Source organism: Manis pentadactyla, chromosome 5 (assembly GCF_030020395.1).
Source record: "Manis pentadactyla isolate mManPen7 chromosome 5, mManPen7.hap1, whole genome shotgun sequence".
NCBI lineage: Eukaryota > Metazoa > Chordata > Mammalia > Pholidota > Manidae > Manis > Manis pentadactyla.
Window position 1 is genome coordinate 172,347,297 of NC_080023.1, and position 22,122 is coordinate 172,369,418.

At 45.5% G+C, this 22,122-nt stretch overlaps 1 protein-coding gene across 1 annotated transcript; it reads right to left on the bottom strand.

Annotated features, from left to right (window-relative positions):
- Positions 1 to 12,863: 12,863 nt before the first annotated feature.
- On the bottom strand, positions 12,864 to 19,409 carry CBLN4 (cerebellin 4 precursor). Its single transcript, XM_036901921.2, has 3 exons — positions 18,901 to 19,409; positions 15,826 to 15,942; positions 12,864 to 14,181 (listed from the first exon to the last, which is right to left on the bottom strand). Exons 1-3 carry the CDS (start codon positions 19,189 to 19,191, stop codon positions 13,984 to 13,986), a joined length of 606 nt encoding a protein of 201 aa, XP_036757816.1. The 5' UTR covers positions 19,192 to 19,409; the 3' UTR covers positions 12,864 to 13,983.
- Between the last annotated feature and the right edge of the window lie 2,713 nt (positions 19,410 to 22,122).

Consider the following 22,122-nt stretch of genomic DNA (forward strand, 5'->3'; position numbering starts at 1 on the left):
CTGAGAACTGTGACAACCCTGTTAGAGAGGCCCTCCTTAAAACCTGATTCCTTAAGACAGTTTCTGTTTCCACTTATGTGGTCTACCTCCAATTTTCTGGCTTTGACTTTTCCTTAAAAACGGTGGCTCCATCAGGGAAGGGACTGTCGGCTCCAATTTCTTGTACTCAAAGTGTGGTCTGAGAATCAGCAACATCAGTTTCAGTGGATCTTATTGGTAATGTGGGACCTCAGGCTCCAGCCTGAACCGAGCAGGTAAGAATCGGAATTTTGACAAGACCACATGAAAGTGGATAAGCACCGTTCTACTCATCGGTGCCCACCCACAACAGCTCCCCCAGGCTGAGCACTCAGAAAGGGGGAAGACCTAGCCCTGCCGACTCAGTTTACCTAAATGTGGGTGAGAAAGCTTGAAGAAGAGCAGGGAGCCTCCGGGTTCTAACTCCATTGATTAAAAAAGGGGATGCTTCCATTCTGGAAAAAAAACATGATACTCCAAGAAAATGACAGCACTGCCCACCTGCTCAGGAGCATCCCGGAGGCGTTCCACATCTTATCACAGTGCTCTGTCCCCACCACTGACCTGAGCATTCCTACCATCAGACTGGCCTTATTGTGATCACGTGTCCCCCTCCCCAGGTCCTTTAAATGTGGTAGATCTGGTATGTAAATAAGTGAATAAGGACACCTGAGAAGATGAGATTCAAAGCTAGAGAACTGGTCAGACAGGCCACTGGGGTGAGCTGTGACCGTGGTGTGACCGTGGATGACTTGGCCTCTGAGCCAAGTCATGTGAAGGATGATTTAGACATTTATCACTTAGACACAGCATGGAGACAGAAACGTGACAGGAGCCTGAGGTCAGCCTTCAAAGAGGGATTTTAATGAGCTGGCCATACATTGTTTTGGTAATCACAGAAATTAGAGGAGGAAATGAGAGGCCTAGCAGGTCATCCAGCCCATCGCTGCCTGTTCTGAATGGGTCTCTGGTGTACATGTTGTAGGGTTTTGTGGCTCTGCTAGTTGAAGTGATTTTTGTGCCTAGAGAAAACGGGGGGTCAGTTCACACTTGCTCCTTTGTGTTTCTCTCCTATAAAGGTCATCTTCCAAATTTTGCTCTTCTCACTTATAAACTATTTCTTTCAAGCAGAAGGGAAATGTTACTGCCATGAAGTAAGATGCCATTTTTGTTGTTTTATTTAAGCAATCGTTCATTGAGATAGTCTAGGACGTGCAACAGCAATACCAAAATATAAACCTCAAAGCTTAGTACATCAGGTGTTTATTTTTTGCTTACACCACATGCCAAACACAAACAGGGGGATTATGTTTATCATGACACAGACCCTAGACTGATGAGTGTATTACAGTATGTTCTTCCATGGTCACTAAAGAGATGGGAACAAAGAAAATTGCACAAGGCTTTGAAAGTGTCCTCATGGAAGTGACACATCACTTCTGTTGTCATCTTATTGGCATGTCACTTAGCCACATACTTATCATAGGGCTAGCGAGCCTAGAAGGGAAAAATCCAGAAAATATTTTGTGGGCAGCAAGAATGATTGCCACAAGAAAGAAATTTACTGCAAATGCTAAATTTGAGAAGCAAACTCAAGGCCACTTGATAAGAACATGACCCAGTGGAAGTGGGTAAATGGCTTCAACATAACATCGATCAATAGATATTTATCAAGCCCCTAGTATGTCAAGACTTGCAGTTACAGGAGAAACTCACTCAGTGATGGGAGATAGGAAAAAGAAAAACAAGTCAGTAGATAAAGAAACTATATACTGGAAGTGTTATAAAGCATACAGACCAAATGTGTGCATAGGTGTGTGTGCAGTGAGCCAGCGCATTACCAATGCCCAACCAGGATCAGGAAGGCATCCACGTGGGTGGGTGACCTGCCTTGAGCCGTAGAAGCCCAAGTGGACAAGGAGAGAGTCTGCATGGGGAAGCGCCCCCATGTCAGGTGTGGAGTCCAGGTTGGGAGAGGAAGGCCTCCATATGGGGGAAGTGGAGGGTGCAGGGAAGCCCAGCTTGAGATGTTGGACCTCAAGTGAGGTAGGAGGGGTATCTATTCAGGAAGTGACAATGGTAGAAACTGGAGACTCTTTATATATAGAAGGACTGATCAGAAAGTAAATTAAGGACCACATGAGCCTGGTTTTTCACTTTCAGGAAAGTGAGGTACAAATATGGAAAGGGAGAAAATGAAACCTGTGCTGTTGGACTGAAATTTGAGGCTACCAGAATAAACTCATAGTTTTTGATAGATAAATGAATGGGTGAATGGATAATAGATTTGTGTATGTGTTTGTGTGTGTGTGTGTGTGTGTGTGTGTGTGTTATACATACACTTATTCCTTAGCTTGTCCACTGAAAATACTTAGGAGCAAAAATGCCAGCAATGCGCACACCCAGCTCCCAGCTCTTGGCTTCTAACTATCAATGTCCACAAAAGGCCCCAGAGCCCTGGAGAAAGGACTGCCTCATGTGCTTAGGGAGGAAGATTACAAGAGCCTGGAACCTCTTTTTGTGCAAGAACATGCTAAAGAATGACAAACACGTTTAACAAAAAAACTGAAACCAAGCTGATGGGGCTCCCTGTGATCAAACTGAGGACAATTTGAGCATCTAAGTAAATTCTGATAGTAATGGAATATACCCCATAAAGTAGGAAACCAGGAGTCCACACAGGGATACAAACAAACAATGATAAATAGGATATATACACAGCCTCAAAGCACCGCCCATGAAATACCTCTTAATTCCAAAGGGGAAAGAGTAACAAGAGTGGACAAACCTGGTCAACACCACCAGGTACTAACAATCAGACGGGGCATTGTCAGTGATGGGACAAACGTAAACCGTGTGCCACCTGCTGGGATTGAAGGCACCATCACTTCTATAACATCCCTGGCAAAAATGCATGACCTGAATCCAATCGTAAGGAGACATAAGACAAACCCAAAGTGGGGAATGTGTTACAAAATGAACCATTGGCCTGTCATCCTCGAAAGTGGGCAGATCACAAGAGTCAGCCCCAGACTAAGGAAATATCCTGGACTACAGAAGCCCAAAGGGCATGACGACAGAATGAAGCACGATTTTGACCTGAAATCTTTTGCTACAAAGGACATTACTGGGATATGAAATTGCAGAATCTCATCATTACTAGGTGGCGGTAATGCGTCAGCACTAATTTCCTGATTTTAAGGCTGTATAATAGCTCTGTGGAAGAATTTCCTTGTTTGTAAGAAATACATGCTAAAGAATTTAGGAGTGAGGGGACACACCTGCAAACGGTTCAGGAAAAAAAAATCAGTACTTGTATATGCAAATTTTGTAAGTTTTTATTGCTTCAAAATAACAAAAAAATAATGCAGTTATACTAAGAGGAATGAAAAGATATCAATGATATCTTAAGAGAACAAGAAAGTTAGAGTTTAGTGGTATAACCCCAGTTTTGTTTTTTAGACAGGAATGTACACAAGTGCGCACACACCGGCAACGTTAATGTGCTCATCTCTGGATGGTAAGATCAGGTCTAGAATGTTTGTTTGTCGTTGTTGCTCCTCCGAATCATCTAAAATCTCTGCGATGAGTAGGTATTCCTTTTGTGATGAGAAAGCGTTAAAAGCATTGACTGGCTTGGTAGTTCTCAGTTCTCCCAGCACCTTGATTCTTCAGCCATAACTTTGCAGGCTCTCGGCTTCACTCAGGCAGCCAGATTAGGACAGAGTGACCCACAGGAGCGACTGTGATGCGGCACACCCGGAGGTTGGCCTAATTCTGCCTGTTGCACAGAAGGTATCACCAGAATTCCCCAGGAGAAGCCCATGACACTAAGCCACACAATTAGTAGCTGCTGGGTATGTTGCCAGCGTTAATCATGGGCAGTCCAGAGTGACTTTCTTGACCAACCTCAGAGCAATTTAAGGCTTGTACATATTCCACAGGGATTTCCAGTGCTTAGGAAGCCAAGAGGTTGGGTGCTTTCTCAGGATGTCCATTTAGTCAGTTCTACAGAGCCGAGGGCGGGGAACTCTTCACGGGTCTCCCCTCCTGTCTTACCTACACTCCACCAGGGAGGCTCTGGGGAGGACCTTCTGGCTGCCCCCACCGAGCCTGCAGCACTAAGCAGGCCTCCTGGTCCCCCACACATCAGGAACTCCATCGGCAAGATTTTGCTGGCAGCTTTGTGGCAAGTTTTTAGTGATTCCTCTCTGGAATTGGAGCAGGTATTTTTATGAATTTTAAATAAAAAGATGGGTTAAAGTCAAATTCTTGTTTGGAACTGCATGATGGCCGTATTGGAAGTCACTTGAGCATCTCTGACATCTAGCTGATCATTGGGAGTTCTGGGAGAAACTGTAAACAGGAGACATTTGTAGGCTCCAGTCCCCACCCTATGGACCCCAATAAGCCAAGGATGCTAGTGAAGTCAGTAAGGAGGGTGACAATGATCTTTCCATTTTTACCCCACACATGGTGGCAGCATCGTTTGCAATTTTTTAAAGCAAATATGCATTAATTTGGTAATTCAGAAAACATAAGGAGGAAAAATATAAACTACCATGCTAATTATTCAAACGGATGTGACTTTTTAGGCTGGGAATATATAGCGCAACCTCACACGTTGAGGCTCATCCAAAGTTAGTGGCTACATCCCAAAGTCAGTGGACAATGAATGGTGAGTCATTCCTAATTCTAATACAGCAAGAACAATCTTCACCTTAGCTTGGCGTTTTATGGTTTCTAAAGCCCCAGGGTGCATTTTTTTTTAATTTAAATACTCAAAAGGCAGTACAGAAACAACTAGCATCTGATTCCCCTGTGGTGGTAGTCAAAAATGCAGATTTCTGTGGGCCCTGCCCCAGCCTTATTGAATCAGAAATTCTGGGCAAGAGGACATTACAGTTTGTAACAAGCATTCCAGGGGGTTCCCATGCACAGCCAAGTTCAGAAGCAATGCAGAGCATTCTCTCCCTCTCAGCTAGGCAAGGCAGAGAGGAGAGGTCACTAAGGAAGGCCTGGTGGTCCATCAGTCCACACCACTCTCTAAGAACCTGCAAAGCCACAGAGCAGAGCAATTCACAAACATGCTGGCAACAGGTCTTAGAAAATCTCCCTGGCACTGCTTGCAGTTTCACCTAAGCCACAGATCAGGTCATACCTGCAAGAGCGATGATAAGAGAGCTAATTCTCTCTAACCCAGCATGAGCCAGATTGTTCCAGGAGTTATGTTTCCTTTGGATCATGAAGGAAGACCTCTCAGTGCACCACAATAGCTGTTTTCTAGAAGGGGAACACCCCAAGGGGACGCGACCCCTTGCCATTTCAGGTCTGTGAGCCAAGACTCCAGCAGTGAGACAGATGTGCACATAACAGGAAGCGCTGCAGGGGGTCCCAAAGCTTAGAGCTGGGGAGTCGGGGAGATGGGTGCATAGTCATGTGAACTGTGGCCAGGACCACCTGTACTCACCCTGCCAGCTCCAAAGACAGGTCACAAGTCCATGTCTTGGTAGAAGATGTCAACCAAACAAACATGCCCCTCTACCCTCTTCTCCTCCCCCACCTTTCAAGCAGGTAGCTTGCTTTTTACCCATCTCCTTAAGAGAAATGTGTGGTAGGAAACAGCCTGTAAGACCTTCAGCCACCTCAGCCATAATCTACTTGGACTCATGACCAAGTAGATCTCTCTCTCTCCACCCACAATTCATAAGACTCCAGACTACTGTCCAAATCCTTGGTAGGAGGGGCTGGGAGCAAGAAAAAAATCTGGAGAAATTTTCTACCAGCCAGCGCAGATTTGGCAGGGGTCGTTCTTAGAAGCAGAAATGAAATGGAGTTATAGATTTTTAGAGAATTGTTTTCCTTGCAAACCTAAGTTTACAGATTCATATTTAACCTGCTAAACTTTAAAGGAAAACTGTGTTTATTGGCTCATAAGAAGTAGGTTGACTCTCATGGAGAAAGAGTTCCCTCCACCCTCCAGTTCTGGGAGTCAATGGGAACTTCCCACGGCCTGGACTGGACCAGAAACCTGAGCTCCCGACTGACTCAGGCCCCTCTGATGGGTACTGAATCATCTGCCAGAACCAAAGGTATATAGGGCTGATGACTGCACTTCCCATATCCAGACATTCTTTAGAAATAAAACATGATGGGCAGGATTTAGGAAGGCAAGCCCCTCCCTTCGTTCCATGCTATCACTAAACTTTGAGGCACTTCTGTGCAAATTAGGAAAAGGAATTCCTTACTAAAGATATTCCATCTGTCAAAAGATTGTCATAATATGCTCGGTTTGTTTGACTATGACAGTTTACTGCCTTCTGCTTGAAAGTTGTAGTGATACATAAATAGTTCAATGATGTCTATGATAGAAATGGTACACCTGTGGGAAAGAGCAGTGTACAACCTCCACAACTGTACATGGCACCCCTAAATTCTGTTTGACAAGGCTTGACTCTGAAAGAACATGACAGTGAGAGCAGTGGCGCGGTCACCTAGAGCAGGCTGCTGTTTCAGAACACCCAGATCGTGAGGTTCAACGAACACTACCACCACTACCACCGCACTCTGCTTTCCAGATTGCAGGATTTCCACCCATAAAGTAAAGATGCACTTCCAAAGAGGTTTGGAACTTGAAAGAATGGTGAAAGAACGGATTCAAAGTTTACAGATTGCAGGGCACATAGTAGGTACACTGTAGGTGTGTGATTGTTTCATCAGTAAAAAATAGAAGCGCCCAAACCCCAAGAGAAGGTTCTTGCCTTAATTCCTTCCTTCGTGACAGACAAGGCCTCTAACTCAGAAAATCACAGATGTCTTTGAGATTCTTGCCAACTTCAACTCATGGCACTGTGCCAATTTCTAGAAGTAAAGGAGGACTTGGTACTTTTTCTTTAATTTCTAACAACCAGTTCAGTCAAACAAAAGGAGATCTTGCAAAAGAGGACTTTTTAATGGCTCGTATGGATGCCATAGTTCCCTTTATGGGCCCCTGTAAAATATTGTTTTACCTTCTCATGAGAGGGAGAAAGAGCAAAGTCCTACCTCCCCAGAGACCAGCGTTGGTGTCTCTGATGTTGCTTCTAGATCTTGAAGCCTCCCAAGTCTTCCCATTCTGAGACTCTTTCCTCGGGCAGTGAGAGCTGGATGTGGCTTCTTTCCACACTCAGAAACAGCTTCCTTGAGTTGCTGAAATGTGGGGTGTTCCTCTCCCTGGAGAGAAACTATGTCTGCAGCAGCATTTTCCCTTCCAATCAGGCGAGCCAAGAAACACAAGGGCAGAGTCTAGGACACTCTCTGAGCCCATGGTTCACAGTCACCCTGAGGAAGAGAAGCTGAAACCTCTGCTTGTGAAACAGCGTCCTTTCCCTGCAGAGAACTGACCTTAACACTCACAGAAAAACGACACTTGAACAGTAACCAGAATCAGTTTTACTCCTTTCCATTGGGCATGTCAGATATCAATGAAACTTTATCATTCATGCTTTCCTAGTTTTTGTTGAATTTACTTTCATCCTCGCACATTGCTTCTTTGACCAAATTCTTCTTATGGGACTAGTTGCTCCATTTTTTACATTTGGGGGGAAAAAATCGTGCCACTTTCTCACTGTGCTGTTAAAAATGCTAACACTCACGTAAAAGCCAAGCTATTTTAAAAGAAACGCTCATGACTGTTTATGTATTCCTAAATAGCTAAGGAACTTGGAAGAAAATAGCCCCACAACTTACAAAGGGAGCTGCATGATCCATTTGTATAAACACAGAAAATGATCTGAGCCCCCTAACCCCAACCTGCAAACAGAATCATGCAAACCGGCGGTCATTACTGGTTAAGCAGGAAGTGTCCCGTCAAAACAGTGGGCTACACAGTAGAAAATAAAGGGATTCCGTTGCCTCGCTTGGGGCCTAGGGATATTTTCTGACCTAAGTTTCCAGTGCAAATGCTTTCCTGAAATTCCTTCGCCACCGTAATGGTCCTGTTTCCCACGTGTTAACACCCGCAGCAGGATGAGATGGCCTGTCGCTTGACCTCAGTCATCCCCACACCCACTGGAACTTGTTTCCAACCAATGACCTTCAGCCTCATTGAGCACACAGGCCACCACACTCCCTCACCTGCGCTGGCTCCCGCCCTGCTTGCTTTTCCGTGTGCCTTCCCTCCATATCATATCTTATGCTGTGATAAGAACCACTGGATGGACAGGTCATTTTAAGCCTGTTTTCCTTATTCCATAATTCCTTTAATTATGTTTTCCTCTTGTCCTAGAGGAAAAAAAGTATTGTGAAAATAGCCACCCAACCTGCATTAATTTCATACATTTTCTGCCTCTTACTGAGTATGCTTTGATGGCCAGCACCAAAACAGGACCAAACAAAACAAAAACCAGCAGAGAGAGAGGGAGGAAGGAGGGAGGGAAGGAGGGAGGGAAGGAGGGAGGGAGGGAGGAAGCCATTTCTGTACCCCTAAACTACAAGCACAGAGCATTTATTTGCCAGCGTCCTTCAGCTTCCCTGGGACCTACGGGACCCACGTCCCCTAGGGTGTTCCTCAAACATGCCAGTTCCTGGAACGTCAGAGGGTCAAAATTTATGTTCTCAAAGTAACCCCACACCAAGTAAAGCCTTCCTCAGCTCAGTCACTATGACAACATGTTTTCTCAATGTCAAGACCACCAATTGGACCTAGAAATTATTAAGAAAGTGTTCTGCCCTTGGATGAATTTTAAATGTACTGACTGGCTGACTCGAAATTTCTGGTGTCATCAATCCTTCTGAGAATATTTTCTCACACACACACACACACACACACACACACACACACACACACACACACACACCTCCCCCACTTTATTCAGTTGAGCAATGTCTTCTGAAGCCAAATGCCAAGTGTGCTTAGAAGCATTGCAATTCCTGGAGAAGGATCACTTCAATTACAAAGAAAAGCAAGATATAACTATGTCTTTATTTCAAAACAAATGCTGATAAAATGAGGACTGTCGCTAAGGGTTTTTCTTTCCTCACAAGACAGCCACTTTCTGTGGGTGACTTACCTTCGTTTTCACACAAAAGTTTTCCATCTTTTCTCTAGGCAAAGTAGTGTTTCTTCACGTAGTCCTTCCTCTGCACAAACAGGCGACACTCCGGGAGCCTGTTCCCATCACAGAGCAAGTCTCCTGCTTACCCGTGAGAAAGCCTGAAGCTAACTGCCTTTGGCTTCACTGAGTCTAAAACAGTAAAGACGATAGATAGGAGCACTTGTACTTCTGGGTCACTGAAGGGAAAATGCCTTGCACCTGGACGAATTGAGGTTATAAGCATCACCGAGGCGCTTTGTTAAAGGGCAGTTGCCTGAAGCCCCAGCTCAGCATTTGATGCAGGTGGTCTTTGGTTTTTACTTAAATATAGAACGTCATAAACTTTACCAAAAAACCAAGTTGGGGGTTGGGAGGAGCACAGAAAGATCTTATTAAAATGCAGATTCCAACTCAATAGGTCTGGGGTGAGTCTAAACTCCACCTGGGGTTTCTATCAAGCCCCACATTGTGTGACTGCTACTGACCCACAGACCACCTTGAAAAGCAAGGCTTTCAGAAACAAGGATGGCAGGTCTTGCTATTCACCATGTGGTACCCCAGCCATTGGCATCAACCGGGAGCTTGTTAGAAATGCAAAATCTCAGGTCCCACTCCAGATCTACTGCACTAGAATCTACATTTTATAAAGATTGCCAGATGATTCATATACACACTCGTTTGAGAAACTGACATGAGAACTTGAGGATCAGATTCACACAGAGGTTGTTTTCTGTAGAAAGGTTGGAGGTGGGGTAAGAGCAAGAGACAGCGTCTTTTTCATTCTAAGACATCTGAAACTCATATGAAAGGCAGGCCTACCTTAGAGGGGACACAGTAACCTAGATAGAAACCAACCTCTTAACTCCCAGCCGCCTCCCTACAAAGGAAATCACTGAGCACAAGAATTGAACGTCAGCATCTCTTCTGCCACCATACGCTGTCACCTTTATCTGTTGTCATTATTTCTGTATCATCATGATGTCAATTAATTTGGGACCTTGCTATAACCAATGGATACCATCGTGCTGGGAACAGGTGGTTTAAGTAGTAAATGTGGGTCAGTAAAGTCTGTCACTGCCCTCAGACAGAAGGCGAGCTGGCACCCTGCTTTCAGGACTCCATCGCTCCTTGCAAACATTCTAGCCGTGTTTCACACTGAGACCTGAAAAAGGGCAGATATCACCATGTCTATAAACTCGGTACCCAGCAAAGCGTGAGACACACTACAAGGATAATTTAATCAATGTTGGTTGAAGATGTTTATTTCAAGATTTAAAGCAGTCACTTGCTAAAAAGTAAAGGCCAAAAGATGCAGATATTCAGTTTCCCAGAGAGCAAAAAGAAGGGAAAACAGCCTTAAGTCAGAAAAAGAGAGAAGGAATTTAAACAAAATTTCAATTAGATAGTCAGGCTCTAACAGAATCTAGAATCATGGGGAGTCCCCAAAAAGTAGTTGGAGTCAGTGAGATCCTATGTACAAGCTCTTGATTTCCTTCATTTTCATTTCCTTGGGATTCTGTTGAGGGGGTGGGGAGGGTGGGCGGGGAATGCTTGCTACAGACAATTGCTTGCATTTGCTGATCAATAGCTCAAGGAGCAAAAGATAGGGAGTGCCTAGGAAAGGACAGCGCTGGCATTGATGGATGTGGACAGAGCCGATGCAAATACTGCGTTTCATTAGCATTTTTGTGCACCGAGCAATTTCTGAAAACTATTTTCAAGTCATAGAATACACAGGAAGCATCTGGCTCTATTTATGGAAATACTTCTGACACAACCGTCTCCTGCTCTTCAACCTGTCCCACGCAAACTCAGTTTTGTCCCTTGTCATGCCAATCTTAATAGCCTCCCTCACCCTCACTTGCTTCTTTACCGGTGGTAGGACTTTAAATTTAAGTACGGCTGACCCTTGAACAACGCAGCTGAGAATTTGCATGTAACTTGATTGCCCCAAAACTTAACTGTTGACCAGAAGCCTTACCAATAACATAAACATCAATTAACACACATTTTGTATATGTATTATATACTGTGTTCCTACAATAAAGTAAGCTAGAGAAAAGAAAATGTTTTTTCAGATTGTCGCAAATCTTCGAAAGATTTTCCAATATATTTACTGAAAAAAAGCTGCATACAAGTGGACATATGCAGTTGAAGGGTCAACAGTAATAACAGGCCCTTAGTTGAGTTTCCATGCCGAGTACCAGGCACTTCAAATATCTTATATAATCCTTGCAAACAAGTTGTTCTTGTTTGAAAATGAAGCAACTGAAGCTCAGAGAGGCGAGGAAAGCTGGCCAGGGTCATAGAGCTGGTTAGTGGAGGCAGGAGAATTCCATCCTCCCCTGGTAGCTTTTGTTTACCCAGTTTGGTCTTCCCTTCCCTGCTACTGTGTTCGGGAAGCTCCTACTTCCTGGAAGCAGATTGGAATTAGTCCCTAAGGCTTACGCTCCACCTCATTAGCTCGCTCTCCAGCCTCTCCGCTGGGGTTCCTGCTCTGTTGCAGGTACCCTGCCCCATTTGATAGCCACAGCTTCAGTATCTTTCCATATAGTTTTCTCTTGAAGGTTTTGATTGGATTTTGCATTCCAAAATACATACACTGGAGCTTAGGAATTTAAGCCAAGCCCTTTGCCAAAGTTCTTTTATGCTCAGAAAACTCAAGAAAAATAAGGGCAATCCCCAAAGGATGGCTACAGGCACTAGTACAAAAGACACTTCTACATGGGTCTATTTTGTTAAGCATCAGACTTTTTCTGTCCCATCGGAGGTGTCTGTCGGTAATTCCAATCCTCTTGAGCCATTTTGCCCAAAGACTAGGAGCTTATATATCCAAGTATGACTCACTCCGTTGCAATGTGGGCACAAACCTGAATAGAGAGAACTGTGGGCAGGTCACGTGAGAGCAGGCACATTTGCAGAGGATGTCGTTCAGATGAAAGCCCTCTGTGCAAAAGTTATTTTTTTCACATTACACAATCACAGAGGAAAGACTTTTGACTGAAAGCCAGATGGGGGATAATTTGCCAAGCAAAACATTGAGGATCCACTGCCAACATCTCCAGACAATTTTTCTTGGAGAAAGAGGAGAGTCTTCCTGTGATGAATGAATATTCGGACTTGGGATGCATCAGTCACACCAGGAGAACTGAGGGCCTGTCCCCTCCCACCAGGTCCTCTAACACCTTCCTTGCTTCCACTGCCTACAAAAGGGCCCCCCCAACACACATTGTTTTAATTGACCACCGACGGAAACTGAGCCAAATCTCCAAATCAGACATGTATAATAACAGTTCCTCCTAAAAAGAAACCTACCTTCTTTGTCTTTTAGTGCTTAGAAAAGGGCAGAACTTTTTCCACAAGTCTTTAGTTTGAAAATACGTCTTTATGCTCACCATTCATGCATCCACCAAGCACCCTCATGATACTTCAAGGGGATTGTTTTTTTAACTTCCTGACAATAAGTCCTTCTGAAGGAAGATTTTACTAAGTTCATCGATTCTCTCTTGGCAGGATGGCAACTCCCAGCTTTGGACAGATTAAACACAGTAAAGATTTTCTGTGCCAATTCAGAGGATGTTCCCTAAAAAGTCAGGAAGCTTTTCTTAAACTCCAGGAAAAAGAAATAAAAGGAAGGAAGGAAGGGAGGGAGGGAGGGAGGGAGGGAGGGAGAGAGGGAGGGCTGGTGAGAGAAAGGAAACAAACCATGCAGAACACATTATTTCTGAAACCAAAGACAAAACAATTCAACTAACATATGTTAACCTTTATTCTATAACAGAGACATAAATAATTTTATGAATTCATATGACCCGTACAAAAGACAAAATAAGATATTGCACTAAGTTTAGATATGGGCTATTTGGATTTAATATTAGCTAAACAGATAAATATATACAATTTAAGGAGTTAAGGCAAAACCAGATGATACTTCAAACACAACAGAAGGTTTGACAAATAGGTATAATTAAAACAAGGGCATCCCATCTCCAGTTAATAAAGTGGTCATGTCTAAGGAAAAAATAATAATAATCCCTTGGGTTTTTAATAAAGTGGTTATTATCAATCATGTTAATTAAAGTTGAGCAATAAAGTATAAGGTTTCCCACAGAGGAGAGCTGTTTTGCAAAGGTTTGGGGATTGAGCACTTAGAACTTGGGTAAACAACTTTTCCTTTGTCAGGTTTATGATCTATTCTTCCTATTAGAAAATAGAATTTGGAAAATATGACTCTTTCACATATATAATTAAAATACAACTATGAAGCATTCTATTTCTTTTTTTATTTGTTTAAGGGGAAGTCATGTTGGTGATCTCAAAGGGTAAATTTGAGGGCAGACCATTCATTACCCTATTTGTAGAGAAGACACAAAGCCAGTCACTGAAAAACAATTCCCAGTTACCTTACGAGAACCAAATGAACTAATTCCAAAGGAGTAGACACAAGTGTGATCAATATACTGACACAGTACACAGTTCTTCGGCAGCATGGCACTAACTGTTGATTGAAGCCAGAACTTTAGTTTTCTAATTCTTAGACCCAGTTGCCCATCTTTCAAGAATAAATAAATGAAGTTCCACGTTGGCAACAAATTCAGTAATTCCAGGAAATTAAACTCAGAATAAACCTCGCAGACAGCTTTGAAGTGTTACGTTTAAGCATAGGTAGGTATTGTCTGCTGAGATCCAAAAATGCCAAAATGCACACACGCAAAAATAATCTGTTGAGATTCTGTATGTGTTCAGACAGGCCTAGAGTCCTGAAAGAGAATCCATATTCGCCCACGAGAAACCAATAAAAGACATCAATCCAATGATGAGAAAATGATCTTCCAGTAACTCAGGGGTGGGCTGCCCCTCACCTGGATAAACATCACGGAGAAATCAAATTCTATAGGGGGAACACCAGAAAGCCAGAGAATGTGGAGTACTGCCAGCCTCCGACCAAGTTTCCTTTCTCCAGTTTTAGGTAAACCTTATCCTCTTTATCTAGGTAGAGGAGGACTCCGTTAGTGGCAGCTTCGCGAGTCACGTCTTTGTCCCCAGCAAAGGCAGATATTACAGGTTTCCCATTTAACATCAGGTTAACCTACCAGGAAAAAAAAAATCACAGAAAAGCTCCCTTAAAAGTCCAAACATGACTGGGGATGATGGATAATGCCTAAGGTGACAGACCTTGTAAGATACCTGATATTCAGTAAATGTATCCCCATCCTTTCAAGTTAGTCAATTGTGATGTACAGATTTTGTGTATCTACTGAGCTGATATTCTTTAATTTGTAGAAAAATTTTTAAACTTTTCCCATAGAAATTTCCTTAAATGTCTACAAAAAAGTACTGTCCATGGAAAATAACCTAACCATGTCAAAACTAGTTTCCCTTTAGCGCATAAAGCTTGCTACTTTATTTACATCTCATATTCAATTTTCGGTAATAAAGCAAGCCGATGGTGCCCCAGTACATGAGTAAAAAGAGAGCCAATATCTTTGGCCTGGATACACCAGATGCAGCAAGATTCTCTCAACATGCTTGTGGGTTATCATGCAGCTGTGCCAGGCCTAGTGCTGAAAATCATTCGAAATTATGGAATGTGTGTGTATGTGTTATAATTTCTTTTTCTGTTTTCCCTGATAAGAAATGTGTATTAAAACTAATAATCACCACTACCACTAAATGTTTAAATAATGGGAAAACCAGCAAAAACTTAATCATTAATAAACTCAAAATTATTAACAAATAACAAACTCAAAATGTATTCACTATTCTCCATACTGCTATTTTGATTATGCTGTGTCAACTGTTACATGAATTTCTAAATACTGGGGCTTTGGAAAACACTATTCCATAGTAGTAAGTTTGTTTACTAGATAGTCATTCCTTTTATGTTTAAAAAAAATACAGAATAAATTAAATCTGAGGCTGGTCAATTTATCCATTCACTAGAATATGTTAAAGTGGCAGGTGAGCAGATAATCTATGATTCCCATGGGCATAGTATACATTACAAGCATTGAACATAAGATAAAAAGTTATCCTAGAATTCCATAGACATGTATGGATGTTATTAGATGCTAACTTATTCCAATCTTATAGGAACTAGCTCTATTATTGCCTCTAAGTGTAATGTCAAGCCCATTACCTTAGGAAACACCACCCAAAATATATTGTTAACTGGGGAACTGCAATTAGTAAGAATTCACTAATATCAGAATGATTGAGGATAAACTATTCAAAGCATAGGCATAGCATATCCATTTTTTAAAAAGTATGTTCAAAAATTATTCTTTCATAAATTTGTTCCTAATGGCAAACTGTGTCTCATAAATGTTAACAATGCCAGCCAACTTGTTTTATTTATTTAGTATGTACTTATAAGGCTCTGCTAGTCTTACAAGTTTTTTCCTTACATGTTCAAATAATCTTTGCACATGCAAAAATCAACTTCTTATAAAGAGATTTGTGTCACTGAGCTTTTACTAAGCCATGTTTTTTAAAATAGTTTGTTGTTATTAAGGTAATAAATTCAATTGTTTATTGATCTATATGCTTCTTGTCACATGCCTTAATGGATGTTAGAAAGAAGAAAACTGGAAAATAAGTGCCTTCAAAATAAATCATAAAGACGTTCATTTTTACAATGAAAAGAAAAGTTTGGACAATTACTTAAATACACAATCTATCATGAATAACACTGTTATTCAAGGTTAGCGAGGGAACAGGTCAAAACACATACCTGGATTGTTTGGCTCTGGTAGACTTTAATTACGTGAAAACTGAAACTGTAAATTCCTTTTCTTGGTGCTACAAAGACAGACTCCAGCGTGAAAAAATTACCCACGTTGACTAGGATCTACAAATAAAAAAAGTAAGTAACAGGAAATTATTACAATGTTCTCTCTTCTGTAAGTAAAATAAGTTTCCATCCTTCTGTACTCCCTTCTCTTTATTGCTGTCTTTCTCTTTCTTTCTTAATAGACAGCTAACTTAAGAAACTGGAGAGAATAAAACATTGAGTTCTACTCCTTTCCTCTTTAGTGACTTGGAAAATGGATTTGTATATTAGAAGGTTCCTCTGTCTTTTAAGTGGTATGGGAAAAAAATTAAGTATCTGCTTTGTATTCACACCTCAATTTCCAGCAAGGCCCAATGGCTCTGGAACCATCTAGGTAACATATGAGGGCTTATAAATATTAGCTTTGCCTTGAGAGTCAGTTAAAAGGCATCCGCCATATATTTACATTCCTACCCTCTATAAGCATTCCAATGTCCAGAGGTGACGTTTCCAAGCCAGCCAATCAGCATCCATTGGCCCTCTGCAGTCAGTCCTGGACACATCACACGGGGACCTGGGCACGCCCTCCACCAAGTGACATAATCCATGACATTGAATAGTTGGTACACAAAGTGATCTGAATGACTGGCCCTCCTCTGAGCCTCTGCCAAACCTCTCCTAAGATTCCATGGCCATTTTTTTTCATTCCTATGCTATCTAGGCCTTAATTATAACCTTTGGCAATGACTCAGCCTTTGCAGACTGCCAAAGAGTAAAGCATGATTGAGGACAGACGAGAAGGAGGTGGCCTCCTTGTGTTCCTCCCAGTGTTACCCCTTCTCCTCTTATCCATCACTTGCTCAATATTTAAAGTTCAAAGGTCAACGATGAAAGGTGAAATAAGCACTGTTTCCCAGACAGCAACAGTGCAGTTTATATTCTAAGATGTTCAACCTGGTCTCTACTGCTTTTGAAATAAACTCTGAATTTCTGTAAGTGGTCTCTTAAACTAAATTTGCAAATGTCACATGGGTGAGTCCTTTCCTATGAGAGAGAGAGAGAGAATGGGAGTGGGGCAGTGCAAATAACAAGGAATTCTTCCACTTCTTTCCAAGAAATAATCAGTAAGTGGCATTCAAAAAAAATCAGATGTCCATATAGAGATACATTCCCCCTATATCAACGGCAATCTGCTACTATCTCTTTAAACACTACATTCATGCCAATATTAAGCCTTTTGCATAAATCCTTAAGACATACTATTACCTCTGAGCAATGTACCAGAATATAGTGACAATCCAGTAGATGCACCAGGCTCAACCGCTAGCTTAAAATACATGTATATGTGTGATTTTATTCTGAGATCTCCTCCAAGTCAGCATCAGATTCCTTTCTCTGACCCGATGATGGAGGATCTCTCAACAACAAACCACCAGCTATGCAATAATCCCCAACAGAGACTGGACAAAGATTTTTTTCAAGCACATTTAAAATAACCTGAGGTACTTGGCAAGAACTTCCTGAATCAGACTCAAGTAGCATAATTCATTAGCAATATGGAAATGGCTGATTACTGTTGACTACACATAAGGCTGGATGTTGACTCTACATTGTAATTAGAGCATCCGGCACATTGAGATTTATAACTAAATGTGTCTCGTGTCATGTTCAGAGATGCATAGCTCCCCAAACAGGAGAACAAACCCTTTTTTTCTATTTAATGGAAAGGTCATGGACAAGAATGCACTGTGCAGAGGACAGTGCAATGTCCACAGTATTTCAACATATAATTAATGCACTGAAATACAAGCCAGGGTGGTGCTAGACTTCATTTCCATCAAGATGGAAAAGACTGCACCAAAACCCTGAAGGGGCTGCTCCATTCTTTGAAAATCATGGCTATCCGATAGTAATCCCCAGAGACACATTCTGCCTTTCTCCAGCTGGAGAGGGCATTACTCAGGAACAATTAGGGAAGGAATAGAAATGTCACCTCATCCCTCCCCTGGTACACCCTGCAGTACCACTAACCTGTGCTCCTACACACGCAGTTGTGCATCAGACTGTGAACTACACAAGGGTCTTTGGAATTAAAAAGACTCTCGGTGTTGTTCTGATTGAAATTAAAACCCTGGAGTCAAGTTTCCAGTTTAAAGACTCCTCCCTCAAGCTAAACTGATATCCTGGGATTTCTCATCAGCCAAACCCCAGAGTTCCAGGTCCCTAGAAAGAAGTCACAAATTGCATTGGTTTCCCGCCACCCCCGACCCTCAACCGCAAAGCCTGTCTTTCCCCGGTATTCGCAGTGCTTTGAAAGGACAGGCGCAGGGGAAGGAGAGCTGGCTCCCCAGCGCTTCCCTCTGGGAGCCCAGCGCAGCCGGCCCTCTCCTTTTCCTCTCCTTCTGCACAACTTTTCTCCAAGTACGGAGAAGGGCTTTTGCTGCAGCGGCGCCTGCGAAGTGTATGGAATCCCGGCAGCAGAAAGGTGGGCGAGATCTGACCCCGGCCACGGCTGCCCACCCTCCCCGGCCACCTTCGAGATCTCTGCAGAGAGTGTGGACCCCGGGGGCTCCCTTTGGGCGGAAGATTCTCCACCTGGCAGAAACTAATCATTTGTCCCGCCACCGCGAGGGTACCCCGAGAATGGCCTCCGCTGCACCTGCAGAGGAGTCTGAGCCAGGGGCCAAGCTCTGGCCAAGAGATGGCGAGGTGCGGGGGCTAGATTCCCGCCAGTTCCTATGAACCTGTTGCTGTTAAAACTTGTCCTGAGCTCTTGCTGCCGGGCTCTGAGCCCCCAGCCTCTCTCCCACCGCCCAGCAGCCTCTTTTTTGTGGTCAAGAGGGAATGCGGGCGGGCGCGGTGGTGGGAGAGACGTGAGAAGTTTCAGACCCGGACACATTTGGGGAGGCGAGCGCCGAACGTGATCCCCCACATCCCAGTCGGCGCAGCTTGACCTGAGCGGGCAGCCCGGGTCTGAGCTGCCCGGAGATGCCCCCAGCCCCTGCCCCCGGTGCCCCGCATCCCTCGGGATCTGACCTGATCGAAGTAAATAATGCGCGTCTTGTTGCTCATCTCGGACGGCTCGTGGTTGGTGCTCCGCACCGCCGAGAAGGCGACCTTGGAGTTGGCCGCGCGGACTGAGATGCCCAGAGGGGAGGAAGACGAGCCCTTGGAGTCCGTGGCCGGGTTGGAGTCGCACACCACCAGGCACTTGCCCTCCAGCACGATGGGCTCGGTGTCGTTCTGCGCCCAGACGGGCAGCGCCGGCAGGGCGAGGGCCAGCAGCACGGCCGGCACCACGGACAGCGCCGGGCTCCGCGAGCCCATGGTGAGCCGCGTGGGCAGCCGCCGCCTCCTACCCCGGGGCCCCGGAGCTCGCGCGGATGCCGGCGGCGAGGTCGACAGCGCTGCGGGCACGGCTGCGGCGGCGCGCGCCCTTCCGCCAATTCCGCGGCTGGAAGTCGAAGTCTCCGCTCGCGCCCTCCCGCTGCCTCGGCTACCTTTGTCCTCGCAGGAGCTCGTGCAGAACCCCTGCCTCCCCGCCCCGCCCAAGAATCAGCCCCGCCTGGGGCCCCCGCGTCCGCCCTTGTTCCTAGACATCTAAGAGTCGCCAAACCCGCACGTTCACACCTCAAGGGGGGAAATGCTGATAAATGCTCAGCCCAAACCCGCGCCCCCAGGTGAGCCGCGGAGCAATAAAAACAAAGGGGACTCGATGAGAATAGAAGCCCGTGGGGGTGACGGGAGCCGAGCGGCGCGGGGGCCGGTCCAGAGCGGGGCCGGCCTGCGGCGGGGACGAGCTACAGAGGCAGGTGCTCCCCCGGCTGGGAAGAACGCGAGGCTGTGTTCACGGCCAGGGCTCCAGCGACTCCCACTTTCGCTCTGCCAAAAAATTCCTCCAGGCCCGGGGTCTCTCGGACACGGGCAGGTAAGCAGCGGCCGGCCGGGTCCCCGGCACGGAAAGCGCACATTGGCGGGGGCAGTGCCAGGGCGCAGGCGGCTGTGCCCCGGGGTCCGCTCCTGCCCGCGCCTCGCGCCGGAGTCCCCGCGCACAACTTTCTCTGTCCTCGCGCAGCGGGCAGAGCGCGAGGCGGGCACACGCGCGCTATTTATAGGAGCGCGGCGGCCAGCGGGTCCGGGGCCCGGGGCCCGGCTCAGCCCCCGGGGGGGCTCCCGGCAAAGGGGAAGCGGGAGTCCGGGGACACCAGCCGAGCGGCTCCCGCCTGGCGTGGAACGCACCCCGGAGCAGGCGGGCGCGCACCGCGGCTGCTGCCCGGGTCCGAGGCCACGCCGTCCCGGGGAGCGCGCGGCGCGGAGGGTTTGCCCTGCGCGCGCCCCTCCCGGGCTGGGCGGGCGGCAGGGCTGCGGCTCTGCTCGCCCCTCCCCAGCGCGGGGCTCCGCCGCCAGCGCCCTCCCGGCGAGAGGAGCGCCGGGCTGCCGGCCGCACAGAGCCCGGGCGCCGGGCGAGCTCTGGCAGCCTCGGGGCAGACCAAGGCCGGAGGGGCGGCGGGTAGGAGGTGCCTGGTGCCTTCCGCTCGCTCGGAAGATGAGCCTCGCAAGCCGCGGGGGCGCGCCTGCCCACCCACACCACGAATCCACCCCAGGGAGGCCAGGGAAGGGGTGAGACAGGGAGTTAACTCGGCAGGAATCTGTCCTCGGAAACCGTTCCCCCGAGAGAAGCCACCCCACTCCTGCGAAAACGACGCACTTCTACCCTCTAGATGTGTGTCCCCCCCCCCCACTGCCATCTCGGCCTGTGATTGGCAAGATTTCTCTTCCTCTTCCGCAGCCGCCGCTGGGAGGAAAGGGCTTGTCTCTGTCCGCGTGAACTTGGCCAAGTCACTTACCCCTCCTGAGAGGACGGGACTCTGCTAAGGTGCATGCTTGGTGGTCATGTCATTCTGTCACCGATTCCTTTTAGACTTCCAGCTGCCAGAGGGCAGGCACCACATATCTAATCAAACAGCATCCCCATCAGCCATTCGGAACTACTGGAAAGGTATTGATAATTATTAACTTAAGGGATGTTGGTTGAGTAATGTGTTCTAGATGGAAGGCTCCCTATTCCTTCCTGAAAGGCACCCTTATTAGCATGATTTCAAGCCCCTTCACAGCAGAAGCCAGGCCTGCATGTCCCCTCATCAGAAAGGCAGGAACTGAGCCCTGAGCACCACACTGAAATTCCAGTTGTTAAAGTTGGGAATGCTTATACCGGCTGGTATTTCCCTAGCCCCCATCTCTCTATAATCTTGCAACTAAAGAGTTGATCCCTGGAGCCAAGGGGCCTCCAAGATGCTCCTCCAGTGGGTCAGGGATCCCTTCAGATTGGCAGGTGCTCCTGCTATGCCATTTGTCACAACAATTGAAGGTCACAGTCTAAGCTACAAGCAAACGGGTGAGCTGGTGCCTTCTGAAGATGGCTGCCATTTCCCAAGCACGATGCCACCCCAGCCTAGCACAGCTTTTCACCAGAACCTATGCCATCCTTTGCAACCCTCTCCAGGCTTTTACCACAGTTGACCTGGATGGCAGCTGTGATTTCACCTCATTTGATGCTGTCCTTTGAGAACAGGGGTTGGACCTAATTCGGTGCCTCTTTCTCCGAAGCGGGCAAGTGCTCTGCCTTCCATCCAGGACAGCTGCTCAGGAACTAAGACCCAGGCGGTTCAATTTCAGGCTGGAAGGAGTTTGAAAAAAAAAAAGACACTCAGTTGCCCCCAGAATTGCTAAATTCTCCACGAGCTATCTTCCCCACCTACCCCAGCATATCCTCTGCAGGCATCTTCTTTCCTGCAAGAACTAACACTTAAAGAAACTTCTTCCCTTCTTTCTCTTTCCTTCACCAAAAGTACTCATTTTGTAGCCCCAAAATCTAGCAGATTGACCATATTAGGGACTCACGCATTGGGGAATGACTGGATGCTTCCAGATAGAATGGAATCATCTTTCTTTCACCCTATAGTATAAACTGGTTTAAATGAATCTGTCTCCGGAAAGTTTTCAAAGCCTATGTAATTGAAGAAGTCTTTGTTCCTTGTAAAAGATGTTCCCTTATTCAGGATGTTCTCAAGATGTGGAGCAGCACATTTTCTGTTGACTCTTACTAAGAGATGATATCTGATATTATATATATATATATATATATATATATATATATATGATATAGAATCACAGGCCCTATTTCCCTTTTCCTCCACAGGTGATTGAATGGGGACAGCCCCTGGATTCCAGGGTTGCCAATCCATTTGATACCAATCA